Consider the following 27446-nt stretch of genomic DNA (forward strand, 5'->3'; position numbering starts at 1 on the left):
CAACACGTCGTTTGATTGCTTGACTGCTGCTTCCATGGGTGTTGAATATGGATCCAAGTAAAATGAATTCCTTGACAACTTCAATATTTTCTCCATTTATCATGATGTTCCTTATTGGTCCAGCTGTGAGGAATTTTGTTTTCTTTATGTTGAGGTATAACCCATACTGAAAGCTGTAGTCTTTGATCTTCATCAGTAAGTGCTTCAGGTCTTCTTCGTTTTCAACAAGCAAGGTTGTGTCATTGGTGTACATAGGTGTTCTGCAGGTTAATGAGTCTTCCTCCAATTCTGATGCCACATTCTTCTACATACAGTCCAGCTTCTCAGATTATTTGCTCAGATACATACTTTGTACATGTTATCAGGAGGGACAAGTCTCTGGAGAAGGACACTATGCTTGATAGACTGGAGGGTCAGTGAAAAAGAGGACGACCCTCAACAAGATGGACTGACACAGTGGCTGCAACAAGGGGCTCCAGCACAGCAACGATTTTGAGGATGGCGCAGGACTGGGCAGTGTTTCGCTCTGTTGTAATAGGGTTGCTGTGAGTCGGAACCGAACTCAAAGGCACCTAACAACAACATACAGATTGAGTAAGTATGGTGAAAAGATACAACCTGATGCACATTTTTCTTGATGTTAAGCCATGCAGGTATCCCCTTGTTCTGTTCAAATGACTGCCTCTTGGTCTATGTACAGATTCTTCATTTTCACAATTAAGTGTCCTAGAGTTCGCATTCTTTGCAATGTTATCCATAATTCATTATGATCCACACTACAACTATGCCTTTGCATAGTCAATAAAACAAAGATAAACATCTTTCTGGTATTCTCTGCTTTCAACCAAGATCCAGTTGATATGAGCAATGATATACCTTGTTTCACATTACCTTATGTGATTTGCCAACCATTCTTTAAGAGAGTTTATTATACTCTGTATCTTAAATGAGGAAGCTGAAGTTCAGAAAGGCTAAGTAAAACAAGGTTACCCAGCTAGTAAATGGCAAAACTATAACTCATAACCAGATCTGTTTCCAAAGCTAAAATTCCACTATTTACATGATTTCCCATAAAATAGAATTTAGCAGCAATGTATTAAAAATTAGAAGCCCCTCAGTGGAACAAACAGTTAAGTGCTCAGTATTAGCCAAAACGTTGGTGGTTCAAAACCACCCAGAGTTCCCTGGGAAAATGGGCCTGGAGATTTGTTTCTGAAAGGCCACAGCCTTGAAAACCCTGAAGAGCGTTTCTACTCAACACACATGGGGTCATTGTGAGTTGGAGTCCACTCCACAGCAACTGAAAATGATAACAACATACAAAAAATTATAACTATACGTAATGTTTTAAAACCATTTTAATATCTCTTTGTGTAAAATGAAAAGTAAAAATGGTATTCCCTTCCGGTGTTGGAGCATTCTTCAGAAATAATTACACAAATCGATAAAAGACCCCAAAAAAATCCTCCGTAATTTAAGTTTAGTGTACAAGAAAGTTTGTTTTTTTTTTTTTTTTTTACCTACAGCGACAAAATGAATTGGGAAGGAATTAACCACTGCATATGGGTATGAACATTTGCTTCTAAATGCGGCAATAAAATCTGCCCTATGAGATTTCTTCCAACAGATTTGTTTTAAACAAGTATGTTCTGCCATATTCAAGGGATACTTCAAATACATACTTTCTATGACTGATGCATAAATTATAAATAGAGTGACAAATTGAAGACAAAGACAGAGGCACTGAGTCAAATTAATCCATTTACCTCTGGCTCCTTTAGAATATCCAATATAAGTGTCAGTTGATGAAAAAAATCATAGCAAGTTCCCATTTATCTCATTTTCTATAGAAGCTCTAGCCCTGTATAGACAAAGAAGACAGAGATAGGAGTACAGAGGACTATAGAAAAAGTACCTCACTCATCCATGAAAGAATGCGGACTTCCTGATGAGTAGAAATTTTCTAAATATTTAATTACCACCTTTAGTATTACCTATTTCTAAGCAACTGTCATTCGCTCACTTTATTTATAAACGTTTTCAGTACCTAGTAAAAACTAGCCAATATAAGAAAAATAAAATAAATCAGGGTTCCTGTCTTCAAGGAGCTCATGCTTGTAGACAGCAAAACAAAGTTATATTCCATAAAAGAAGTATCAGCAAAGTTGTAATTGAAATTCAGATGAGGGAAAAGTCATGGACAGCTGTAAAGATCATAAAAAGGTTCATGTAAGTCTGAGTTCAAGCCTTGAGGATGTATATAATTTCAACAAAAATATGGAAAAGGATATTCCAAGCAAATAGAATATCATGACCAAGTAATAAAGATTTGATATTGCGTAGTAGGTAGATGAAAACAAAAATACATACATGAGAAGGTTTAGACAGGTAGTAGGTAGATGAAAACAAAAAAACATACATGAGAAGGTTTAGACAGGTAAAGCATACATTCTCAATAGGGGTAGTATCATTCCTTCTCCCAAAAGAATGAAAATTGGTTTTGGGGGGACAAAAGAATTTTTGATATTACAATGATTTGTAGTCCTCCAAAAGGCCACAGTACATAAAAGGATAAGTGGTACAGCTGTGGCATTAAAATTTCTTGTGGTAGGAGAGTTTAGGGGGAAAAATGTCTAAAAATGCTCATGATTGGATGGGACGGCAAAGAAGTTAGAAAAATCAAATTTGACTCAGGATGACCAAGAAACTCGAGGGATTTTTGAAATTTATAAAGGAAGTAAAAAGGTCTTTTATTTTGAAATTAAAACACGGTAAATTTGGTTTGGGGGATATCTGTTTAAAATACCAATAGAATATCTAGCTAGAGATGCAATAAGGTAGATTGAAATACGGGATTGGGCCATGACGAGAGTTCAAAGCTGATGATACGTTCTAAGGCATTGCTATTAAAAGTGTCTTCCATGACTTGATACTAGCATTCAAACTGTTTCTGATACTTTCATAGCCATTTGACATCTAAACTCATAACCGAATATACTCATCTCACTGAACACGGTATAAACCAGTTTGGGTGTTGATAAATTCACATGGTAGTTGCATGTGGTATGAGTTTCATATAAGTCATGAACAGCAGGACCACATATAGAGCACCATGACAGATTGAAAATTAAAAAAAAAAAAAAAAATTGGCTCTTCACAACACATAGTTTAACAAGCATCATACAGAGAAGATGACTCACTAAACCTGTATTCTATAGTTTCTAAGAGAGTTGGGATACTAGAAAAGCATCTAACAAAGTAAATATTCAATAAATCAAGCATTCTGATATCTAGGAAAAGTTTTACTACACGTACAAAGTGCATTTTTCTTGTAAGAGAGTTCACAACTTTCATCAGATTCTTAAAAATTCCTGTTACCTAAGAAAGGCTAACAACCAATGAAAGTACAAATTACTTATTATACTATTATGTCTGCATCCCCAGTATCTGATGTACAATTCATTCATGCATTTACACAAATAGTTATTGAATACCTACTCTGTGCTGGGCTCTGTAGATAAATAGACAAAGTAGCTGCTCTCATTGTAGGGGATACAGATAAATAAACAAGTAAAGAAAGAGGCAGAGAAGGACAGGATGATATGATAGAGTGAATGGTTGGTTATTTTAGATTATACAGTCATAGGGTCGCTATGAGTCGGAATTGACTTGATGGCAACAGGTTTGGTTTTGTTTTTCTTTTTTTTTTTATATAGTCAGAAAAGATCTCTCTGAGGAAGACATATTTAAGCTGAGATTTAAATGCCAAAATGCAAAGATGGGGGAAGAGGGAGATCAGAGTATTTCAGGAAGAAGAAACAGCCAAATCATCCGGCCTAAAGCAGAAACCAACCTGGCCTGCTCCGTGAAAAGGCACAAAGTCTCTGTGGCTAAAGCATTTTGTAAAGAGTAGGAACAACATAAGGGGAAGTCAGAAGAGCAGTCAAGGGCCAGCTCATGTACCACTTTGTAGCCAGAACAAGGAGTCTGGATTTTGTTCTAAATCATATAGGAAGCGAATGGCAGGTTTTAAATGGGACAGCATTGAGATCATACTTAAGTTTTAAAAGGATCACTCTGTACGCTATGTATAGAATGCATAACGGGGGGGAAGCATGAGTGGAACAGTAGTTGCCAATGACAGATGTCGGTGGCTTGGATGAGGGAGGCAGTTATAAAGATAGAAAGAAATTAATGAATTCAGGATATTTAATGGTCATAATAATAATTCTCAAAAGGTGAATGCATGGATGGATGATGAATTACTAGACGTTGTACTCAAGATTTATAAAGATTAAAGACAGGTGAGCTAAACCTTAGAGAATGCCTATGTTTAAGGGCTATGTGTGGAGGAAAAGCAAGACAGGTCAGTCAGAGATAGAGGTAGGGGAAAAGAATGTCAAAAAGTAAAGGTGATGATTAGAAATGTCATATGATGCAGATGAATCAAGAGCTAAGACAAGACCACTGAAATGCATGACTATGTCCCCGGATTCTTTCAGAGAACAATCTTGATAGAGTGGTGAAGATAAAAACTAGACTGTAAGGAGAAAGACATAATGGGTATATAGGGATATTTCTTCTTTTACTTAAAGTCTTTCTAAAATGCATCCTGGATATAATTTAATCTTATCTTGATGATAAAGAACAGATACCTCTAAAATTGTATATTTAAATTTTGGTGTTTACTTTTATATTTTATGGCTCCTCCCTTCTGTCAGCTTGTCAACTTTGATTTCTCACCAAAAAAAAAAAGGCATTCCTGTATCCTCAGGCTCCATTCTGCCTGCAAATTTCCTAAGCTGAAAAATCATATTATCACAGTTAGAACTGTGCCTAAATAAGATGAAATAAGATCTAAACATCTCTTCGGAGGAGTAAGGTATATGAACTTTATTTCACGTATTTTATGGAAACTATTTTGGCTACTAGGTCCCTAGATGGAATAAACAGTTTACACTTGACTACTAACCTAAAGGTTGTCAGTTTGACCCCACCTAAGCGATGCCCTGAAAGAAAGGCCTGGTGACCTGCTTCCATAACATTATAAACAAGGAAATCCTTTGGAGCAGTTCTACTCTGTAATACATAGGTTGCCATGAGTTGCAATCAGCTCGATGACAATGAGTCTGGTTTTGGTTTATTTTGGCTACTCAGAGGCTTCCCCCGTCCCACACAAGTTCTCAGTAATACTCTCAAGAAATAAGGTATTCCATAAGTGTTTGTTTTCTATAAATCTATATAGCCATTCCAGGTCCCTCTTCCTAGTCTGTCTTAGTCTGAGCTTCCAGACTTAGCCAGACTAGAAAGCAGGACCTGGCTTGTCTGCTTCTGAAAAGAATTACCTGGTGAAGACCTTATGAATAGCAGCAGAGCCAGCAGAATAGATACAGTGCTGGAAGATGAGCCCCTCAGGTTGGAAGGCATTCAAAAGATGACTGGGGAAGAGCTGTCTCCTCAAAGCAGTCGACCTTGATGACGTGGATAGAACCAAACTTTTGAGATCTTCATTTGCTGTTGTGTCAGGACTCAAAAAGAGAATAAACAGCTGCAAACATCCATTAATAATTGGAACATGGAATGTATGAAGTATGAATCTAGGAAAGTTGGAAATCATCAAAAATGAAATGGAACACATAAACATCTATCTTCTAGGCAATAATGGGCTAAAATGGACTGGTATTGGCCATTTTGAATCAGACAATCATATGGTCTACTATGCCAGGAATGACAGCTTGAAGAGGAATGGCATTGCATTCATTGTCAAAAAGAACATTTCAAGACCTATCCTGAAGTACAACGCTGTCAGTGATTGGATAATACCCATACACCAAAAAGGAGCGTCAGTTAATACAACCATAATTCAAATTTACACACCAACCACCAATGCCAAAAATGAAGAAGTTGAAGATTTTTACCAACTTCTGCAGTCTGAAATTGATCAAACACAATCAGGATGCACTGATAATTACTGGTGATTGGAATGTGAAAGTTGAAAACAAAGAAGAAGGATCAGTAGTTGGAAAACACAGCCTTGGTGATAGAAGCAACGCCAGAGACCACATGATAGAATTTTGCAAGCCCAGTGACTTCTTCACTGCAAATACCATTTTTCAACAAAATAAACGACAACTATACATGTGGACCTCGCCAGATGGAATACACAAGAATCAAATCAACTATATCTGTGGAACAAGACAATGGAAAAGCAAAGATGTCACCTTGAAAACTAAGTTACACCTGACCCAAGCCATGGTGTTTTCGGTCAGCTCATATGCATGTGAAAGCTGGACAATGAATGTCTTAGGCTGGGTTCTCTAGAGAAGCAAAACCAGTAAAGCTTATAAACATACATACAAAGAGAGATTTATATCAAGGAAATGGCTCACGCAGTTGTAGAGGCTGGAACGTCCAAAGTCCATGGGTCAGGAGAGAGGCTTCTTCTGATTCACACAGCCCCAGGGGCTGGTAAACCCAAGATTGGCAAGTCAGAGAGTAGGGTTCTTCCTCACAGACTGCAAAGATGTGATCAATCCCAAGGTAGGCAGGCAAGATAGCAGGTAAGCTGCTAGCTGAAGTCCCAAGAGCCAGAGGTCAGACAAACAGGAGCCAGCTTCCGGATCCAGCAAGAACAAAAATCCCCCAAGCCTTGCCAGAATGTCCACCTATATTCAGTGCAGGCCACATGCTTAAGGAAACTTTCTTTCAACTGATCGGCTACACATAGCAGATCGCTTCATGAGAGTAATCACATATCAAATCTCAACAGAGAAGTGACCACAACATTATACAACTGCCAAAACACTGAGAATCATGGCCCAGCCAAGCTGACACACAATCTTAACTATCACAATGAATAATAAGGAAGATCAAAGAAGAATTGACACCTTTGAATTATGGTGTTGGCGAAGAATGTTGAATATACCATGGACTGCCAAAAGAAAGAACAAATCTGTCTGGGAAGAAGTACAACCAGAATGCTCCTTAGAAACAAGGATGGCGAGACTACATCTCACATACTTTGGACATGTTTTCAAGAGGTATCAGTCCCTGGAAATGGACATCATGCTTGGACATCATCCTTTGGTCAGCAAAAAAGAGGAGGACCCTCAACGAGATGGACTGACACAGTGGCTGCAACAATGGGCTAATCCATGACAATTGTGAGAATGGGGCAGGACCAGGCAGCATTTTGTTCTGGTGTACACAGGGTTGTTATCAGTTGGAACTGACTCAACGGCACCTAACAACAACATAAAGCCATGCTAAATTCCTCAATTTTGCATCCTATAATAGTTCCAAAAATGAGTTTATAACTAATTTCATTCTCACTCATTCTCACATTAATTCTTTCAACAAATATCTATTGAGCAGCTATCATGTGCCAGGCACTGTTCTAGGCACTACTGGTTAAAACAAAGAAAAATCCCAGGCCTCATAGCTTATATTCTAGTTGGGGAGACAGACAATAAACAAACAAAAAATTATATCTAGATATAGACATAGATATACAGATACATTAGATCATGATAAGTGCTAAAAAGAAAAAATAGAACAGGAAAGGGGATTAGAAAATACACAGGGAAGAAGAGGTGGAATTTTATATACGGTATCTAAGACAGTCCTCACTCAGATGGCATTTGAGTAAAGAACTGAAGGAAGTAAAGAAGAAAACCATGTCTAGTGAAGAGCAATCCAAAAAGAGTATTAAAGTGAAGATACATTATCCCCTCTTTCACGTCCACCAGGCACCCCTTGGAAACCTTGAAAAATGGGGGCAGTTCTACTCTGTCCTATAGGGTCGCTATGAGTCAGAATTGACTTGACGGCAATGGGTTTGGTTTGTTTTTTGGTTTTCATGTCTTTCTCGGTGGCTTCCACCCTTTCTCTACCCTGTCCCACCCTATACACACACAAATTGAATTACTTCCCTCTCTGGGCTTCCTTCACATTTCATTAATGAGCTCTGACCATGTACTAGGATTTGGTAATTCTAATCCCCCAAACCAGACCAAAACCATTGGTAAGTTGATTCCAACTCATGGTGACCCGATAGGACAGAGCAGAACTACCCCTATAGGGTTTCCAAAGAGCAGCTGATGAATTTGAACTGCCGACCCTTTGGTTAGCCGCTGAACTCTTAACTAACACTGCACCACCAGGGCTCCTTCTAATCCCTACAAGGTAAATATTGTTATACCCAGTTTAAATATCTGCTGATGCTCTATGTTTAAATGACCTGTCCAAGCTACAACATTAGTGTATGGTGGAGCTAAGATTTAACGCTTTCTGCTCTGCAGCACTATCTCGCTGACTGCATTGCTTCCAGCCTCTTATTTTCCATACCAGGCAGAGAAAGGGAACACTTCCACATATTCAAAAAGCTCAGAACTCTCTGAAAGAAAATGGATTTAAGAATAAACAATAATTTCCCAAAATAAAGTGCAAACCCAGAGAGTAAAGTGAAATTGCGTGGGTACATTTTCAAAGCCAAGCAATGTCTAACAACTTCAGCCTAAGCCATGGGATACAAACGCAGCAGAAGCCCAAAAATATTCGGTTATAAACGTTATAAAATTTCTACACAATCATGGTTTGTTTTTTGAATTTTTGTATATACCAGACCACCTCTCCCCAACCAAACCCCGCAAAAAAAAAAAAAAAAAACCCCTCTGGGCAGCCCTTCAGGCTACACACTTATGCTTTATTTTAAAATGCTAAAATCTCATCAAGAACACACTCACTCACCAACGTTGCAACAAATAATTATGACCTAATTCAGAAAACTGCTAGTGGACAACACTTTGAGTCACCAGTGTTAACTACCACCATTAAAACAGAGCTTGCCCTAAGGTTCAGTAAATCATGCCATCATGTGGACTACTTTGGCCCTGAACTATGACATGCAGCAGGTGATGGGTTAAAGGCCCAGACCCATCAATTACAAGAACATCAGGGAATCACTAAGATTTCTTGCCTTCAACATTGATGCAAGAATCAATCAGCTTTCAGTCAGTAAAAGAGCCTATGCCAGGTAATTCAATAAGAGGAATTTAATATGGGAAAGTAGTTGAAAATTTGTTGGAAGAGTGAAAGGTCAGACAGAAAAGTAGGGAACAAAGATTAGCAACAACAGGAAGCCTCTACTACCCCCAGGGAGAGAGGCGCAAAGGCAGGAGGTTGCTATACCCCGGGAGCCAGGGCAATCCAGCGAAGTTGGGGCCATGAGGAAGGGACTGTCTGGCAAAACAATGAAGGAGATGTACCACTGCTGGAGATGCTGACCAAAGCACAGAGGGAGAGATACACAGGTTTTATTCTTCTTCCTGCCCTTAAGTACCCTGCTAGAACCCCCTATTTGCTGAACCTAGCCAGAAGCCAGATGGCAAGAGAGCCTGGGAAATACAATTTTCAGGGGTTTGGTCCCCAAAAATACAGGGTAGAATGAGGAAAGGGTGGGGAATGAAACTGATCCCAAACAGACAAATAGCCTGCACAAGATACTTCTGCACTTTCAAGAAGGCAAGTCTATTTGAAAGCTGTAAGACAACCCACAAACAGTTTATATGGATTTTTTTCAATAGTGAAGGCACTATCAAAATATGACTATTTCATGGAGAGTGATGAATAAAAGGCATAAACAAAATTCTAGTTTTGCTAACTGATGTAATTTTAAAAACTTTATTTGAGAATTGGAAGCAGCAATAATAGAAAGTAAAAGGCAAATTCTACTTGAAAATGTATCATTTGCTTATCACTTAAAAACGTATTTATGTCTTAGATTTTAAATACATACTGTAATTACTCAAGCGGTACCTTAAATGCTTATTGTAAAGAGGAGGGCTATAAAAGAACTGAATCAACCATATGTAATCAAGTGGTGTGTCCCCTTTTTTGCAGGTATTTTACTACTAAAGCATAGGAGGGTGGTTTATGTGTTGTTAGTCAACAGTGGAAGATCCCTTCAAAGCAGTGTCTCAGATAATTCCAAAAGAGGATTTGAAGAGGTGTGAAAACAGGATTTCATTAAATACAGTTCACATTTCTTCAATTGTTCTTTCTGAGGCCTTTAGGTTCATGAATGTGACATATAATCAATCTTAGAGGAAAGTTATTTGGGAATGAAATATTTCCTCCTCAAAGCAGAGATAGAGGAAATATGAGAAGGAAAAATATACAAGTAGATACATAATCATGAATATCTAGGTATAATTCAGTCAGTGGGTCAGTAATCTAATAAGCAAATGAAAATCCTACTATAATAGAAGTTCAACTTTGTTTCAATTATGAATCAGAAACAAAAAACAGAATTAAATAATTGGTCTACAGTTTCATAGTTACCAGTATTTTCCCAACAGAATTTCTAGATATGATAAGTTACTCCTCTATATTTTATAATCAGATTGTTTTCCCCCAAATGTGTTAATTTTTTTCCTCAAAAAGAGATAAGGGCCTTGTAAGGTGGCATGTTCTGGCATGAAGTAACAGTATTAACAGGAATGAAATTTATAACAGTCTTATGTTAAAAAGATTATTAAACAAAAGCACTTGGATTTTATCCTGAGGACAACAGAGCAACATGAAGGATTTTATGCAATAAAGTAATATGATCAGATTTGCATTTTAGCTTTGGTGGCATTGTGGAGGATGGCCCAGAGAAAAGTGGGGCTGAGCTGAGAGACTAGTAAGAACACTCGTGTACAAGTCCAGGGAAAAGACATTGAAGACCTGGTCTAAGACAAAAGTTGTGGGGCTGAAGAGGCTGCAAGATATATATTATAATCATCCGTTTATTAACAAGCAAAGAGAAGCCAGAATGCATTGCCTAATACTTTCTCCTACTATCATCTTATGGGCAAAAGTCCAGCAGGGACAAGTCCATTGATCAGGACCAGAACTTTCAATTAGCAAAACAAGCAGTGCAGTGAGTTAGGATACAGGGTTTGGGGTGGAGAGGAGACCAACCAACAGGCAGACACACGCAAACCAGATTCAGGATGTGGACACATAGGGATGGTGTCTTTACAAAATTCGCTCAAAGGAGGAAAAGGCAAAGCACACATATCTTTGGGAAAAGGGATATGGATGAGAAAATAGATATATTAAAAATGAATTTTGAGATAGAGGAAAACAAAGTCCATTTAATTAACAAAGTTTTAGAGAGTCTATTTTTTTTTTTTATATACTCTCAGGAATGCTCTCCATTTCTGAGAGCTAGCTGTAGTCTGCCATTTCCTAAGTGTCATTATCTCTCTGGTATCCATGGCTTTCTGTGTGTTATTGGCAAAACTAGGTAGTCTTTCCCACATGTTCTACTTTACCTGAACAAACCCTACTAACCCTTCCACACTTAACTCATGGTCACCTCTTTTAAGAAAAAATTCTCTGCCTACCTGCCCTCCCAACTCACTGTGAAAAACACATATTTTCATTATGTTTTCTGATCATCCTGCACTTACCACTTGTCATGGACTGAAGTGTGTCCCCCCAAAATATGTGTATCAGTTTGGCTAGGCCTTGATTCCCAGTATTGTGTGATTCTCCACCATTTTGTCATCTGATGTGATGTAAATCCTACCTCTATGATGTTAATGAGATGGGATTAGTGGCAGTTATGTTGATGAGACAAGGCTCAATCTACAAGATCAAATTGTGTTTTAAGTCAACCTCTTTTGAGATATAAAAGAGAGAAGCAAACAGAGAGACAGGGTGACCTCATACTACCAAGAAAGCAGAGCTGGGAGCACAGTGTGTCCTTTAGACCCGAGATTCTTGTGCGGAGAAGCTCCTCGACCAGGGGAAGACTGATGGCAAGGATGTTCCTCCAGAGCTGACAGAGAGAGAAAGCCTTCTCCTAGAACTGGCACCCTGAATTTGGACTTCCAGCCTCCTAGACTGTGAGAGAATAAATATCTCTTTGCTAAAGCCATCTACTTGTGTTACTTCTGTTATAGTTGCACTAGATAACCAAGACACAACTGTTAGAGTAACTATACATCCTGGCTAGCCTCAGACAATTCCCAGATTATGCCTGTTGCTCCAGAACACTTTCAGATTGGCATTTGTTCTGGGCAAAAGTACCTGCCTTATTTGATAAATTATATGGTCAATTTATTCCTATCATTTATCAGAATCTCCTGGTAAACGCCTATAAAGCCAGGAGTCGTGTGTTGTATTCTTCCCATAGGTTGTTGTTGTTAGGTGCTATAATACAAAAGGCTGGCAGTTCGAATCCACCAGCCACTCCTTGGAAGCCCTATGGGACAGTTCTACTCTGTCCTATAAGGTCGCTATGAGTCAGAATCAACTCAGAGTTTTTGTTTTTACATGCAGATGACACGATCTTGCTTGCTGAAAGGGAAGAGGACTTGAAGCACTTACTGATGAAGGGTGAGAATGTTGCACAATTCAAAGAATATAATCAATGTCACTGAACTGTACATGTAGAAAATGATGAATTGGTTTATGTTTTGCTGTGTGTATTCTCAACAACAACAAAATAAATAAAATTAAAAAAAAAAAAGTTTTGCCTGAAGAGCTGTTATAATGCTAACCTAACCCTGGTGTTGAGAGCACAGGAGGCCAGACCTGGCCTTGAAAAGCTATGGACAGAGACAAAGAAAGAGAATGCACCTGACCTGACCTGACTTGACAAGACACCTGCTGAGAGAGAGAGGCACCTGCTAACACCTGGTCCATGGTGTGCCCACCCAGAGACACCAAAATGGACATGGGTAACTTGGGAAGGGTGAATGGATCCACTTTTACACATAAGTGGGTTCTTCCCCCATGACACTAAGTGAGGTTACTCACAGAGGTGAAGGGGGTAGGTTCACCTTAAATCTGTTCCTATTGTTGACTATTTGCTTTCTGTCGTTATCATTGTTTATGGTATAAATAACAATGGCTTCAATTGCTAACACTATGTGTCTTGTGTGTATAACCCAACTGGATCAGAGAGTAGAGTCCTCATCTCATAGTCTTATCGCTGCTAGTAATTTTGAGGCAAATGGCATGTGTTTAGGCACACAGTTCATGGCAGTCACACATAGCCTCATGCTCAACTCAGAAAGGCCTCAGGCTTAGTTTACGGCTCTACTGTCCACGTTTTGAAATTCTTAATAATTTCTTTATAAGGGGCCCTGAATTTTCATTTTGCCCTCTGCTTCACAAATTGTGTTGTCAGTCTGGCTCAATTAAAAGGGTGCTCAATAAATGCTTGTTAAACTGCATTCCTTGTTCATCACTAACGATCAACTCAATTACTTTCAAACCCTCTCTTTTTTCTCCAATCCCTGATGATTCTGTCACTGGGCTATCTTTGAAGCAATCTGTCCTTCATCACCCCTAAGGCCACTGTCTTTGTCCAATTCCTCCTAAAAATACCTTACCACAATAAGGTGCATGAGTGTGTGTATGTGTGCGTGTGTTATATGCAAACTACAAAGGATACTTTGGAAGTACTTCTTTAAGACTCCACTCAGGAGGGGTTTTTTTTGTTTGGTTTTTTTCACCAGGAAATTTCAGCACTGATTGGGAATATTTTTGGTGCCTACAACACTATTAATGAATTTCAAGGCTGTAAAAAGAACAAGGGTATTGCCCTTGGTGATTTGGATGTTTAAGACCCAACTTAGAAGTATTAATTTACTTCATTATTGAGCCAGATTTGTCTGTGAAGCAGAAAGTATTTATAGCTGCTCCATCAAAGATGCTGCAATTCCCAAACCACTTGTCATGTAACTACTCCTAAAGCACATTGTTTTTGTAATAATTATCAGAATAATAGGGCCCTTCATTTGGTTTGGTTCATCTAAAGTGGGGTTTTCAGATTAAACAAACGTTTAATCTGAAAATATATGACTGATATGATATTAGTATTAACAGTATAATAGTTATTACTATTAATAGTATAATAGTATTAGCTCTCACCTGGCCCCTGTCATCTCACTGTTCCTTATCAGTGGCTATACATCTATAAGAAGCTCTAGCCAGATATCCTGTGGCTCACATGAGCAAGTTGACAATGCAATTAGCCCATGTATGCACTTATGCCTAAGGGGTTTTGCCTTGGATAGGTTTCTGCCTTCTTAACTTGCCTTGATTCCAACCTTCAAAGACGGGGGCCTACCTTAATTTAGACAGTCTTTCTTCCTTGCCAGGACTGGAGTCTTACCCTGAACACCAAAATCTGCTGCTGTCGAGTGAATTCCAACTCATAGAGACCCTACACGACAGAGCAGAACGGCCGCATAGGATTTCCAAGGAGCTGCTGGTGGATTCAAATTGTCAACCTTTTGGTTAGCAGCCTAGCTCTTAATCACTGTGCCACCAGGGCTCCCCTAAATACCAAGTAAGGGGGAAATGGGCCCTCTTTCTGAATGGAAGATATTTTTATCCAGAATATATATCTGCCTAAGTTTCCTGTTATTCCCCAGTTCACATGCTGGGACATACTACATTTACATTAAATGCATATAACAGAAACAGCATCTTAAATTCTCAAATAAGGTGTTTTAGACTTGGACTAACTTGGGTTCAAATTCTGGCTGTGCCCCTTATCTGCTGTATGACCTTGGACAAAGGACTTATTTTTTTTTTATTTCAATTAGCTTACCCATAAAAACGCGTGCATTAGTTAAGTTAATGCTGGCTGCTATAGCATCCCTGATTAGATGGGCCAAAGTGAGGAGGGGCAGAGAGAGGAATCAGGTCAAGGATCCAGCCCCACTCATTCAGGGATCCAGGCTAACAGAAGCTCTGCTAGCTCTATACACTTCAAACATGCTTCCAAAGTTACCTGGAAGTGTCAATATCCAGGCAGTAGATGAGGAAGAAAGGAAGATCACATGTGGGAGACTTTTAAGGACCAGGGCAGGAAGTGGCACACATCACTTCAAGTAATATCCTATTAAGTAGAACACAATCACATGGCTACCCCCATCTGTAAAGGAAGCTCATAAATAGCTTCCTTGCTGAAAATTAAGATAACATGAAGTACTTAATGATGAAGGCCAAAGACTACAGCTTTTAGTATGGATTACACCTGAACATGAAGAAAACAAAAATTCTCACAACTGGACCAATAAACAGCATCAGGGTAACTGAAGAAAAAACTGAAGTTGTCAAAAATTTAGTTCTACTTGGATCCACAATCAACACCCATGGAAGCAGCAGTCAAGAAATCAAACGATATACTGCATTGGACAAATATGTTGCAAAAGACCTCTTCAGAGTTTTGAAAAGCAAAGATATCATCTCAATCACTATGGTGTGCCTGACCCATGTTATGGTCTTTTTAGTTGCCTTATATGCATGTGAAAGATGGACAATGATAAAGGAAGACAGAAGAAGAATTGATAAATTCGATTTGGTTTTGGCAAAGAATATTGAATATACCATGGACTGCCAGAAGAATGAACAAATCATTACTAGAAAAAATACAATCAGATGCTCCCTAGAAGCGAGGACGGTGAGGCTTTGGCTCGCTTACTTTGGACATGTCAACAGGAAAGACCAATCACTAGAAAAGGACATCATGTTTGAAAAGTAAAGGGTAAGCAAAAAATGAGTGAAACCCTCAATAAGGTGGGTTAACACAACAGCCACAGCAATGGACTCAAACATGCCAACGATCAGGAAAATGGCACAGGACCAGGCAATATCTTCTTCTGTTATACATAAGGTCACCATAAGTCAGAGACAACATGATGGAAACTAACAAGAAATGTAGCCAGGGGAAGAAAAAGGAAAATATTTGATAATCAGTTAGCAGTGTTTGTCACAATGGGAATTATAATCCCTAGAGGTACTACTGATATCTGTCCCTCTCAGTTAACCTTCAGCTTCAATGGACAGTTCTTGGCATAGACACCTCTAACTTTGCACAGACCATATGCTGGGCAACCCAAAAGAGCTCGTGATTAATGTCACTGGGAGTAATCCTCAACCAATGAGAACCAGCATATAAAATTCCAGCTTCCCCATTCCTCATTGGGCCAAGTCTGAGGTGCATTCCACAGAGTTTTCAGAGACTCCCAACAGGAATGAGCCCTACTAGGCCACGGTGGTAACATGCTTATTAATGCCCTTTTCACTGTCTTTTCTCCCTTACCTCTCTCACTTTCCCTACTCTATCACTTGTACATCCTAGGATACACTCCAAAAACCCAAGTCTTTGTTTCAGCGTATGCTTTTGAAGGAAACAAATTAAGGCAGTTGGTACAGGAAATGGCACTTGAAACCAGACTCTGAGGATGGGAATCTGAAGTAGGATCACTTGCCAAATTTATGGCACCAAGGACCCTGCTACCACTGATAAATGGAGTGATGCTAACCTCTCACATGTTGGAGCATCACAATTACAACAATTTACTTTGTGAAGAATTGGGATGAGGTACAGGTAGAAAATAAAATTTTAAAAAAGCACTGATTTATACAGTAATACTACTACCTCAATGATATGGAGAAAATTACATAAACTATGGCATAGACGAGCTTTTTTTTAACTTTCCAGAAGTCCTGGAGAAGGAGACTAATGGGCTCAAAACATCCAACTACCAATTCAGAGATGTTATGAAAGCCTGAAGGCCTCCATGGAAGCATCTGAAGACACTCTCATCTCCTGATTTGATACTAAGGGTGGTGGAGATATAAATGAGACTGAATGCCCAGCCCCAGTAGGTCTCCTATACTAAAGTCTGGTCCCTGATAGGGAAGGAGTTGGACTCTCAGAACTGGGATAAGGATATTTGGGTAGATGTACTTGAGAACCTTGATGACTCAGATTCCTCTAAACCCTCTATGCTGGCAGAAGCAGCCTCCTAACCTCTGCTTGAGAAAAGCAGCTTAGAGACCATGCAGAGGCCTCATTAGAAGAATCCTCACAAGATGATGCTTATCCTCCACAAGAACTTCTTCTACTTCCTCTACCTCACGTGGTGGTTTAAAAAATGCATTCATGAATTTTGTGACACTTCTTTCATCAACATGTGAGGTCTATGGCCTCCCCCCTTGAAACTGAATGGGCTTTGGTGACTATTTCAACCAACAAAATGTAGTGAAAATAATGCTATATGACATCCAAGGCTAAGTCATAAAAACGAATGCTGCTTTCACCTTGCTCACTATAATACTCATACGTGGATCCCTGAGCCACTACATAAGAAGGCCAACTATCCCAAGCCATCATGCTGTGAGGAAGTTCAAGCCACAAGAAGAGGCCACATACAGGTGCTCTGGTTGACAGCCCAAGCTGAGGTTCCAGCCAACAGCTAACATCAACTGCCAGACATGTAAGGGAACATGCCACCAAATGATTCTAGCCCCCAGATTTTGAGTCACACCTAGCTATCAAGTCTTCCCATAGCCTAGACATCATGAAGCAGAGACAAACTGTCTCTACTGTGCCCTGTCTGAATTCTTGACTCAGCAAGTCCATGTATATAATAAAATGGTCATTTTATGCCACTAATTTCTAGAGTGGTCTGTTATTCAGCAATAGTACCTCTGTACCAATAAAATGAGTTCATGACACACCCCAAGCAAGGAAGCACAGTCCCTGGTACACAGGAAATAGTGCAAAAAAGCTCCAAAATTCACTGAATCAGTTGTAGGATCTAACTAATAAAAAATATGTACCATCAAAAACGGAGGAAAATGCATGGTAGTAGATCTTAAGAGCAATTGACTGGTAGGGAATTATAACACAGGAGAGAGGACAGTTTATGCATATATGGGCACTCTCCCATAACCAAGGATTTAACGCCCTGGACATTCTAATTCTCTGCTGTGATGGCTCCTCAAAAATTTAAACGTGACAAATTATCAGTATATGATGAAGTAGAGACACTAGCAAAGTATTGGAAAGGGATCAGAAGTCTCAGAAAAAAAGAACATATTAAAAGGCCCAAAAGACACTTTCTTCACTAAAGTAATATAAAATGCACTAACTAATAAGGTGGAACTGGCATCACACAGAAACTTAATGGTGACTGTTTCCTCCAAACTAAGGTTGATAGTAGAAGATGCTGCCATGGAATTGGGCTGCATAGTGTCAATGGAATCTACAATCCATTTGGGTTTGAAAATGGATTTAATACCTCGCAAGACTGGTTCTCTGGGTCTGCAAAATTATGAACATAGTCTCATGGAACATCTTCAATTGGCATAATATAGTTCATAAAGTTATGTTCTACATCCTAGTTTGGTGAATAGTGTTTGAGGTCTTTAAAAGCTTGCAAGCAGTCATCTAAGATACAACTACTGGTCTCAACTTATCTGAAGCAAAAGAGAAAGAGGGAAACCAAAGCCTCAAAGAAGAAACAAGTCTACAGGACAGTCTACATGAACCTCAGCCTCATCTATCCTGAGACCAGAAGAACTAGATGGTGCCCAGCTACCACCACCAACCATTCTAATCAGGGCCACAATAGGTAGACCCTGACAGAATGGGATAAAACGTGGAAAGCACCACAAATTCCTTTAAAAAAAACAGACTTACTGGATGGGTTGAGACTGAAGGATACCCCAAGACTGCTGCACTGAGATATTTTGTGAAACCTAAACCAAAGCTAAGCCCTGAGGTGACCTTGTAACTAAATAACATATTGGCCTACAAAATGATGACTATCACCCATAAGTATTGTGCTTCTTTTAAAAATCACCTAGATGACCTAGAACAATTAGATGGTGCCTGGTTACCAACACTGACTACTCTGACAGGGGTCACAATAGAGCGTCTCAGACAGAACAGGGAAAAAATGTAGAACAAAATTCAAATTCATGAAAAAAAAAAAAAAACCCGGACTTGCTAGTCTGATAAAGGCTGCAGAAACCCCAAGAGTATGGCCCCTAGACAGACTTTTAACACAGTACTGAAGTCACTCTCGATGTTTACCCTTCAGTCAAAGATTAGACAAGTCTACAGGGCAAACAATAAAACATGTGAGGAACATGCTTTGTAGTTCAATCATGTATATGAGACTCAATGGGCACGCCAGCCCAAAAGCAAAGACAAGAAGGCAAGAATGTACAGCAAAACTGGATGAATGGAACCAGGGAATCCTGGGTGGAGAAGCAAAGAGTGTTGACATATTGCAGGGCTGGCAACCAATGCCACAAAACAATTTGTGTATTAATTGTTTAATGAGAAATTAATTCATTCTGTAAATTTTCACCTAAAGCACAATTAAAAAAAAAAAAAAAACACCTATATGAGACCAAATGGCCAACTATTACTTTAAAAACAAATACGAGAATGTAAGGCGGCAGGAAAACTAAGTTAATGGAAATATAACAACCAGAAAGGAAATGATGAGAATGTTCATGCATTTGTGAAGAATATAACCAATGTCACTGAATAATTTGTGTACAAATTGTTGAATGGGAACCTAAACTGCTGTGTAAATCATCACCAAAAGCACAATAAAATATTATTTTGAAAATGGATTCAAAAATCTGTTAGAATACATTGGATTCCCATGGTACCTAATTTTTTTCATTGATAGATTACCAAACACAACAACGAATGCACAAGCAACAGAAGACAAAATAGATAATTGGGACCTCATAAAAATTAAATACTTATGTTCACCAAAAGATAATATTAAAAGAGCAAAAGGACAACCTAAAGACTGGGAAAAAATTTTTCAGGAATAATATATCCAATTAGGTCTAATATATAAAATATATATGAAGCTTCTACAATTCAACAACAAAAAGACAACCCAGTCAAAAAACAGGTAAAGGACATGAACGGATGCTTCACCAAAGAAAATATTCAAATGACCAACAAACACAAAAAAGATGACCAATGTCTTTAGCTATCAGACAGCTGCAAATCAAAACTACAATGAGATACCATTTCACACCCACTAGGATAGAAAGAAAGAAAATAACAAATGTCAGCAAGGATGTAGGGGAAACTGGAATCCTTATCCATTACTGGTAGGAATACAAAATGGTACAGCTGTTGTGGAAAACAGTGCGACAGTTCCTCAAAAACTAAAAACAGAACTACCATATAAGCCAGAAGTCCCTGCTGGGAATATACCTAAGGGACCTGAAAGTACAGACTCGAACCGACATGTACACCAATGTTCACTGCAGCACTATTCACAAAAGTAAAAAACTTGGAAATAACCTAAATGTCCATCAACAAGTGGATAAATAAACAAAATGTGGTACATATGTACAATAGAATACTACTCAGCCATAAAGAGAAATGAAGTCCTGATACATGCTACAACATGGACAGAGCTTGAAGACATTATGCTGAGTGAAATAAGTTAATCACAAAAGGACAAATATGTGTGACATCACTTATATAAACAGACAAGAACAAGCAAATGCATAGAGACCAAAGTTTATAGTGGTTACCAGGGACAGGAGAGAGGGGAAAAAGCAGGGGTTTTGGGTTATGGAGCACTGAGTTTCCGTTTATGGTAATAAAAAAATGTGCATTGATTAATGGTAATGGTTGCACAGCTGATTAATGTAATCGATGTCAATAAGCTGTACGCTCATAAAAAGGAACTAGCAAATGTGTGATATATGTTTTTACAAAAAAAAAAAAGAGTAGCTGCTGAGGCTGCTTATGTACAACCAAACACCTCATGGGATTTAGTTCCTTGGTTTTGAGGTTTGGGGTCACGGTTTCATGGGACATCCCAGTTAATTGGCCTAATATAATCTTTAGTGCTTCTGTTCTGCCTCCTAGTTCATTGTACAGTGTCTGGGGTCTTACAGGCTTGTGAGTGGCCACCCAAGGAAGAGTTGGTCTCTATTCACCTGGAGCGGCAGAGGAAGGAGGAAAGTCAGGAATAAAAGGAAGGAATGAAATACATGGCTAATTCCAGCCATGAACAAATGCCTCCTTTCCCACAAGAACCGAAGAACTGGATGCTGCCCAGCTACCATTACTGAACGTTTTGATCAAAGATTCTATAGAAGAATCCTGATCAAAATGGGGAGGGAAAGGTGGAACAGAATTCCAGATTCTCATGGAATCCAGACTTTCCAGAGCTCCTGAGGCTGGATGAACCCCCAAGACTACTGGGCTGAGATAATCCTTAAAACTTAAACATTAAACCAAAAATATTCCCTGAAGTCTTCTTTAAACCAAACAATAGATTAGCTTAATTAGTAAATAACGCTTCCCATGAGTGTTGTGCTCTTTGAAAGAACTATCTATATGGGGATCAAAATGACAACAGCAACTCAAAAGGTCAGATAGGAGGCTTAGGGGGCAGTGAGTTCATGTTAATGGGGGAGTAGCAATTCAGGAAAAGAGAGTGAGAATGATTGTACAGTGTCACTGAATTGTACATGTAGAAATTATTCAATTGGTGCATGTTTTGCTAAGTATATTTTCAACAATAATAAATACAAAAAAAGAATACATTGGATTCTAAAATCTGACCTGCAGAATGTCTGACCTGCAGAATGATAACCATTTTGGTCGGAAGGACCAAGTAGAGGCCCCTGACATGTTCCCATCAGCCAAGATAGTAAGTCAAAAGAAATTTCACACTCTGGGTGAAATTTCAAGATTATTGCTACCATCAAAGGCTTAAAGGATGCCAAAGAGGTAGTCTCCATCATATCCCCATGCAATTCACCAGTATAGCCACTGCAAAAACCAGAAGGATCAAAGCAGGTGTCTATTAACTTGGCAAAATGGTAAGCCCAGGTACAACTGTTATGCCAGATGTGATATCTTTACTACGCTGCCTCTCACTTAAAAACAAAAAAAAAATTTAGGCGCGCTATTAAGCTAAAAACTCTGATTTCATACTGTGCCAAGAATAAAGACTATTTGCTTTCAAAGGCAAAGACAACATTAATTTTTAAAGATTACACAAGCAAATGTAGCAAAATTCCCTTAAGAGGAATTAATGTTCCAGATTAAAAAGAAAGGTTTTAAGATTTTTTTCCATTGTTTTGAAATAGTATTTAAATATATGATCTACATCTTTCTTTCACCAACCCTTTTTCATGCCACTATAAATTAATCCAACATATCTCAAGCTCACCAATTAGTCTGAAGTATAAATTATACTAGTCTTCTCAGATTCAAGACTGATATATAAATCATAAAACAACACTCAGATTTCACATGTTGGCAATCAGAGCATGGTATTTAATTATTTGGAATGCATATTTTAAAACAGGTAGATAATTTTTCTTTTTTCTCTATTAAAAAAACTTGATACTATATAGCATATCACTTAACGAGAATTTTCAATAATGCATCCATTATTTATATGTCATAAATTGACCTATAATAAGGTAGTGTGAATATGCAATGGTTAAGACTATTGCCTTTGGAGTTAGCAAATCCTCAGGTTTGAATTTAGCTCCACTACTTGTCAGTCAGGCAGTTATGGAAAATTACATCTCTGAGCCTCATTTTCCTCACCAACAAATGGAGATGCAATAAATAGTTCAAAGGTTTTGTGCATATTAAATGTGAAAAACTATATGACTTCAAGGAATATACACAGTGATGAGGAAAACAGACAAATTACCATAATGCAGTAAGAGTAATAATAGAAGACTCTAAAAGGTGTATGTAATATAGATCTGTTGTTGTTGTTAGGTGCTGTTGAGTCTATTCCAACTCATAGCAACCCTATGTACAACAGAATGAAACATTGCCCAGTCCTGTGCCATCTTCACAAGCGTTGCTATGTTTGAGCCCATTGTTGCAGTTACTGTGTCAATTCATCTCATTGAAGGTCTTCCTCTTTTTCACTGACCCTCTAACTTACCAAGCATGAAGTCCTTCTCCAGGAACTAAAGTCTCGCCATCCTCCCTTCTAAGGAGCAATCTGGCTATACCTCTAAGGAGCAATCTGGCTATACTATCCTTCCTCAAAAACAGATTTGTTTGTTCTTCTGGCAGTCCATGGTATATTCAATATTCTTGGCAAATACCATAATTCAAAGGCATCAATTCTTCAGTCTTCTTTATTCACTGTCCAGCTTTTGCATGCATATGAAAAGAGCAACTGAAAATACCATGGCTTGGGTCAGGTGCACCTTAGTTATCAAAGTGGTATCTTTGCTTTTTAACACTTTAGAGGTCTTTTGCAGCAGATTTGTCCAATACAATACGTCCTTTGATTTCCTGACTGCTGCTTCCATGGGCATTGATTGTGGATACAAGTAAAACAAAACCCTTGACAACTTCAAAATTTCCTCCATTTATCGTGATGTTGCTTATGGGTCCAGCTGTAAGGAATTTTGTTTTATGTTAAGGTGTAATCCATAACAAATTATGGATAACACTGCAAAGAATGAGAATTCCAGAACACTTAATTGTGCTCATGCAGAACCTGTACAAAGACCAAGAGGCAGTCATTCGAACAGAACAAGGGAATACTGCGTGGTTTAAAATCAGGAAAGGTGTGTGTCAGGGTGATATTCTTTCACCATATTTATTCAATCTGTATGCTGAGCAAATGCTCTGAGAAGCTGGAATATATGAAGAAGAACATGGCATCAGGATTGGAGGAAGACTCATTAACAACCTGCAATATGCAGATGACACACCTTGCTTGCTGAAAGCGAAGAGGACTTGAAGTACTTACTAATGAAGATCAAGGACTACAGCCTTCAGTATGGATTATACATCAAATATAGATCTAGGGACACCCAATCAGGCCTGAGGGGTACTGTTTCTTGAGGAAGTAATACTGAACTGAATCTTGAACTGAATCTAAGTTAGCATATTCCCAGGTAGAGAAAGGGGTTTGGGGCACAAAGAAAACAGTATTTGCGAAGTTATGAAGGCTTGAGAAAAGTTGGTGTATTTGGAGGATGAGAAGCTATTAAATATATTTTTTCTTCATCAAAGCCATCAGAAAGTTAATATTTCCCCCTTTTTCTGTTGCTCACATTACTTCATTCAACAAATACATTATTGAGTGCTTAATTTGGTAAGCATTCTGCTTGGTTTTTTGGAAGAAAAGGACTAATCAGATTCAGGTTCTGCACTGAATCAAGTTATACAATATAGTAGAAAACAAAAGAAGTAAAAAAAAATATGAAGGATCAGGTGTCTCTAGAAAGATATAACTGAGGTGGAAAAAAATCAGACTCATATTTGACTGGCAATCTTATTTCTTATAAGGCAAACAAAGATTAACTGTCTACCAGTTAGGGGCCAGGCAATGAACCAGGTACTTCACATGCTTCACATCCTGCAAGAATAAAAAAAATACGGAGGCTTGCCTAATGGCAACAGGTTTCAACCTTGTGCACCAATATTCACATTCTTTGAACGTAATAATCACCTTACTCCTCAGTATGTCTGGATGCACCCTCATAATCCTTTTCAACACAATACACCAGGCAGCCACTTTTAGTAGCTCAGAGTTAGTACTCAAGAGAAAACTCCTTTGACTTTCCTGTTTTAAATAGTCTAAAATAAATCCTTCAATTAAATTATATGAGATAAAAGTTGCATATGTCAAATATATTGTTTTGAGTGGCAACTGAACTGATTTCACTAAAATGCCCTTTGGCATTATGCCTTCAGCCTACCTTGAGGGATGTTATCAGATAAAATCCTATGAGATGTAAAAAGACCAGACTTAATGGTCTAAGACTAGAAGAATCTCAGTGGGCATGGTCTCCAAACCTTCTGTTGGCCCAGGACAGGAATCATTCCCGAAGACAACTCATCAGACATGGATTGGACTGGACAATGGGTTGGAGAGAGATACTGACGAGGAGCGAGCTACCTGCACTAGGTGGACACTTGAGGCTATGTTGGCATCTCCTGTCTGGAGGGGAGATGGGAGGGTAGAGGGGATTAGAAACTGACAAAACAGTCATGAAAGGAGAGACTGGAAGGAGGGAGCGGGCTGACTCATTAGGGGGAGAGTAAGTGGGAGTATGTAGTAAGGTGTATATAAGTTTATATGTGAGAGGCTGATTTGATTTGTAAACTTTCACTTAAACCACAATAAAAATTATTCAAAAAAAAATCCTATGAGATGTATTGTTGTAAATACTATAAGGATATTGTTGCAGATGCTCATCACATTTCACAGTGCCCACTTTAGGAAGCCCAACAGGAAAAAATTCTATCAGGTTTCAATACCTGGTTTATTTTTATTTTATGGACAGTGTTTCTTTCTTGGCACTGGCTGCCAAAAATCTCACAACTAAATGTTTTCTACCTATAGCAAAGTTACAGGACCTCACAGCATGCATTTTATATGTACTCATACAACTGATTTTTCTTTTGCCATTTTCCCCTTTCACCTTTTTCAGACTTCCTTATTTTCTTATTTTTTAATATAATTATTATTCTGTACATATGCTGATAAGGTGAATCACTTCAATAAGTTGCAAGGTAGCTATCATTCTCCATTAAAAGATGAGGAAACTTTGGCTCAGCTGTAGGTAAACCAAGACAAGTCTTAATCTTTAAAACCAGGACAATTTCTATTCTCAAGGACTTATTATTGTAAAGAGCCTTTATATCTTTAACTGAGGTAAAAAGAAGTCAAAAGGTATTTTCTAGGCACTAAATATATCCTGGACAGGTCACTAGTACATGATTCAAAGAAAGTGGGAGACATTATTTCTAATTATGTGGACAGTATTCAGGTCTGACTGGAGCACAAGAGTATAATACGTGGAATGAACAAAGAATAAACCCCTGTATAATCAATTCCTCAACTGTTTGGAAGAAACAGCCAATGTTCTTAGGGTTCAGAGAAGGAAGAAGTTTGAAGATCATCATACAACTAACACAAGTATATTCCTTCAGTCTTACACACACACACGCATGCATGCACACACATGCACATTATTCAAAATAAATATAATTAACAACTATCTGTAAAACAAAAATGTATTTACCTTTTTTCATTAAAAGAATTAATGAACTGATAATGTAACATATTCTGAATACCAACCATGTGCCATTCAGAGTATAAGGTTCAGGGCATAAAGAGGCTAACACGGGAACCAAACCCAACCAGGTGGGAGTTCGCAAGTCATAATCTCCCCTTTCAGGATACCCACAGCATTTTTCTATTGTGATATAATATTACTTTTGGTCTTTAGTTTGTGTTCAATTGAATATGTTCTCTAATTGTGTCTTTATACAGAAACCTCCTCTGTCCCAAAGACTAAGGTCTTTGAATATGTCATACAGAACCAGGCACATAGTAGCCATTCAATAAGTAATGATTTATCATATATCGAAATCATGTCACAAATATTTCTTTTCATTCCCAAAAAATAATACCTGGAAAAGCAGTTTGTAAAAAAAAAATTATACAGTGCTGTATAAATATTCACTATAATTAGCACCCATTACACATCCAATCATTTATAGCAACAAAAATATACCATCTCAGTTTTCTGTATTTTCAACATAATTGCACCAAAATATATTTTTTCCTGACAACTTGTTCCATTATGGTGAAACATTAAATGTGTTAAATCACCCTGAATTGTCAAATGGACTTGTATTCTGAAAAAAACCTCACCAGACAAGCTCAAAGGCAAAGACCTTTAATATACTCACCACTTTCGAAACAAGCATCAAAGATTAGATGTCCTTTCTTGGGTTGTCCAGAGTATCCAGTTGGAAGCACCACGTATTTGCTCACATTCCCTCCGATGGCATCATCATTTCCCATATCACTGCCTATTTTTTAAAAAATGGATTATATTAAACAGAAATCAAAATATATTCAGTAATAAGAATATTCAGTAATAATAAGTCCAATAAGATTTTTATCATTAATTTTCCTCCATTCACTGTCATGTAGTGCTTATCCAGGTAGTAAGAAATTAACTACATATTATGGTACAATAGAAAAAGAATGCATTTTTAAATCAGGAAAATATGGGCTCAAATCTCAACTCTACCCAATACTAATTCTTCATGACCCCAAGCAATCTACTTAATTCCTTTGTATCTCAATTTCTCTCAAAATAAAAAGAGAATGGCAAAAACTATCTTTTAAAACTGTATTATGGGGGCGGAGCCAAGATGGCGGACTAGGCAGACGCTACCTCGGATCCCTCTTACAACAAAGACACGGAAAAACAAGTGAATCGATCACATACATAACAATCTACGAACCCTGAACAACAAACGCAGATTTAGAGACAGAGAACGAACTAATACGGGGAAGCAGTGATTGTTTCCAGAGCCTGGAGCCAGCGTACCAGTCAGGTATGGCACAAGCACAGAGAGCTACTCCACCCCCCTGAACTAACCCCGGGAGGGGGACCAGCCGGTTCCACGGGCGGCATGGGACGCAACGGGTAGGAGAAGTCCCCGGGAGGCAGTGACTGGTCTTGGAGCAGAAAGAGCAGCGTCCGAGCCGGGGAACCGTCCCGCAGGGATTTGGACTGGACGCAGGTACGCCATAAACACGGAGAGTTGCTCCACCCCCCTGAACTAACCCCGG

General features: G+C 38.5%; 1 protein-coding gene across 2 annotated transcripts in view; it reads right to left on the bottom strand.

Annotated features, from left to right (window-relative positions):
* AGBL4 (AGBL carboxypeptidase 4) overlaps positions 1 to 27166 on the bottom strand; it is a 1457453-nt gene extending 1430287 nt beyond the window's left edge. For both annotated transcript variants that reach the window (XM_023549621.2, XM_010591301.3), the window contains exon 1: positions 26552 to 27166. In XM_023549621.2, the coding sequence (XP_023405389.1) occupies positions 26552 to 26666 (115 nt within the window). In that variant the 5' untranslated portion in view covers positions 26667 to 27166. The remainder of the gene's footprint in view (positions 1 to 26551) is intronic.
* Between the last annotated feature and the right edge of the window lie 280 nt (positions 27167 to 27446).

Source organism: Loxodonta africana, chromosome 3 (assembly GCF_030014295.1).
Source record: "Loxodonta africana isolate mLoxAfr1 chromosome 3, mLoxAfr1.hap2, whole genome shotgun sequence".
Lineage (NCBI taxonomy): Eukaryota > Metazoa > Chordata > Mammalia > Proboscidea > Elephantidae > Loxodonta > Loxodonta africana.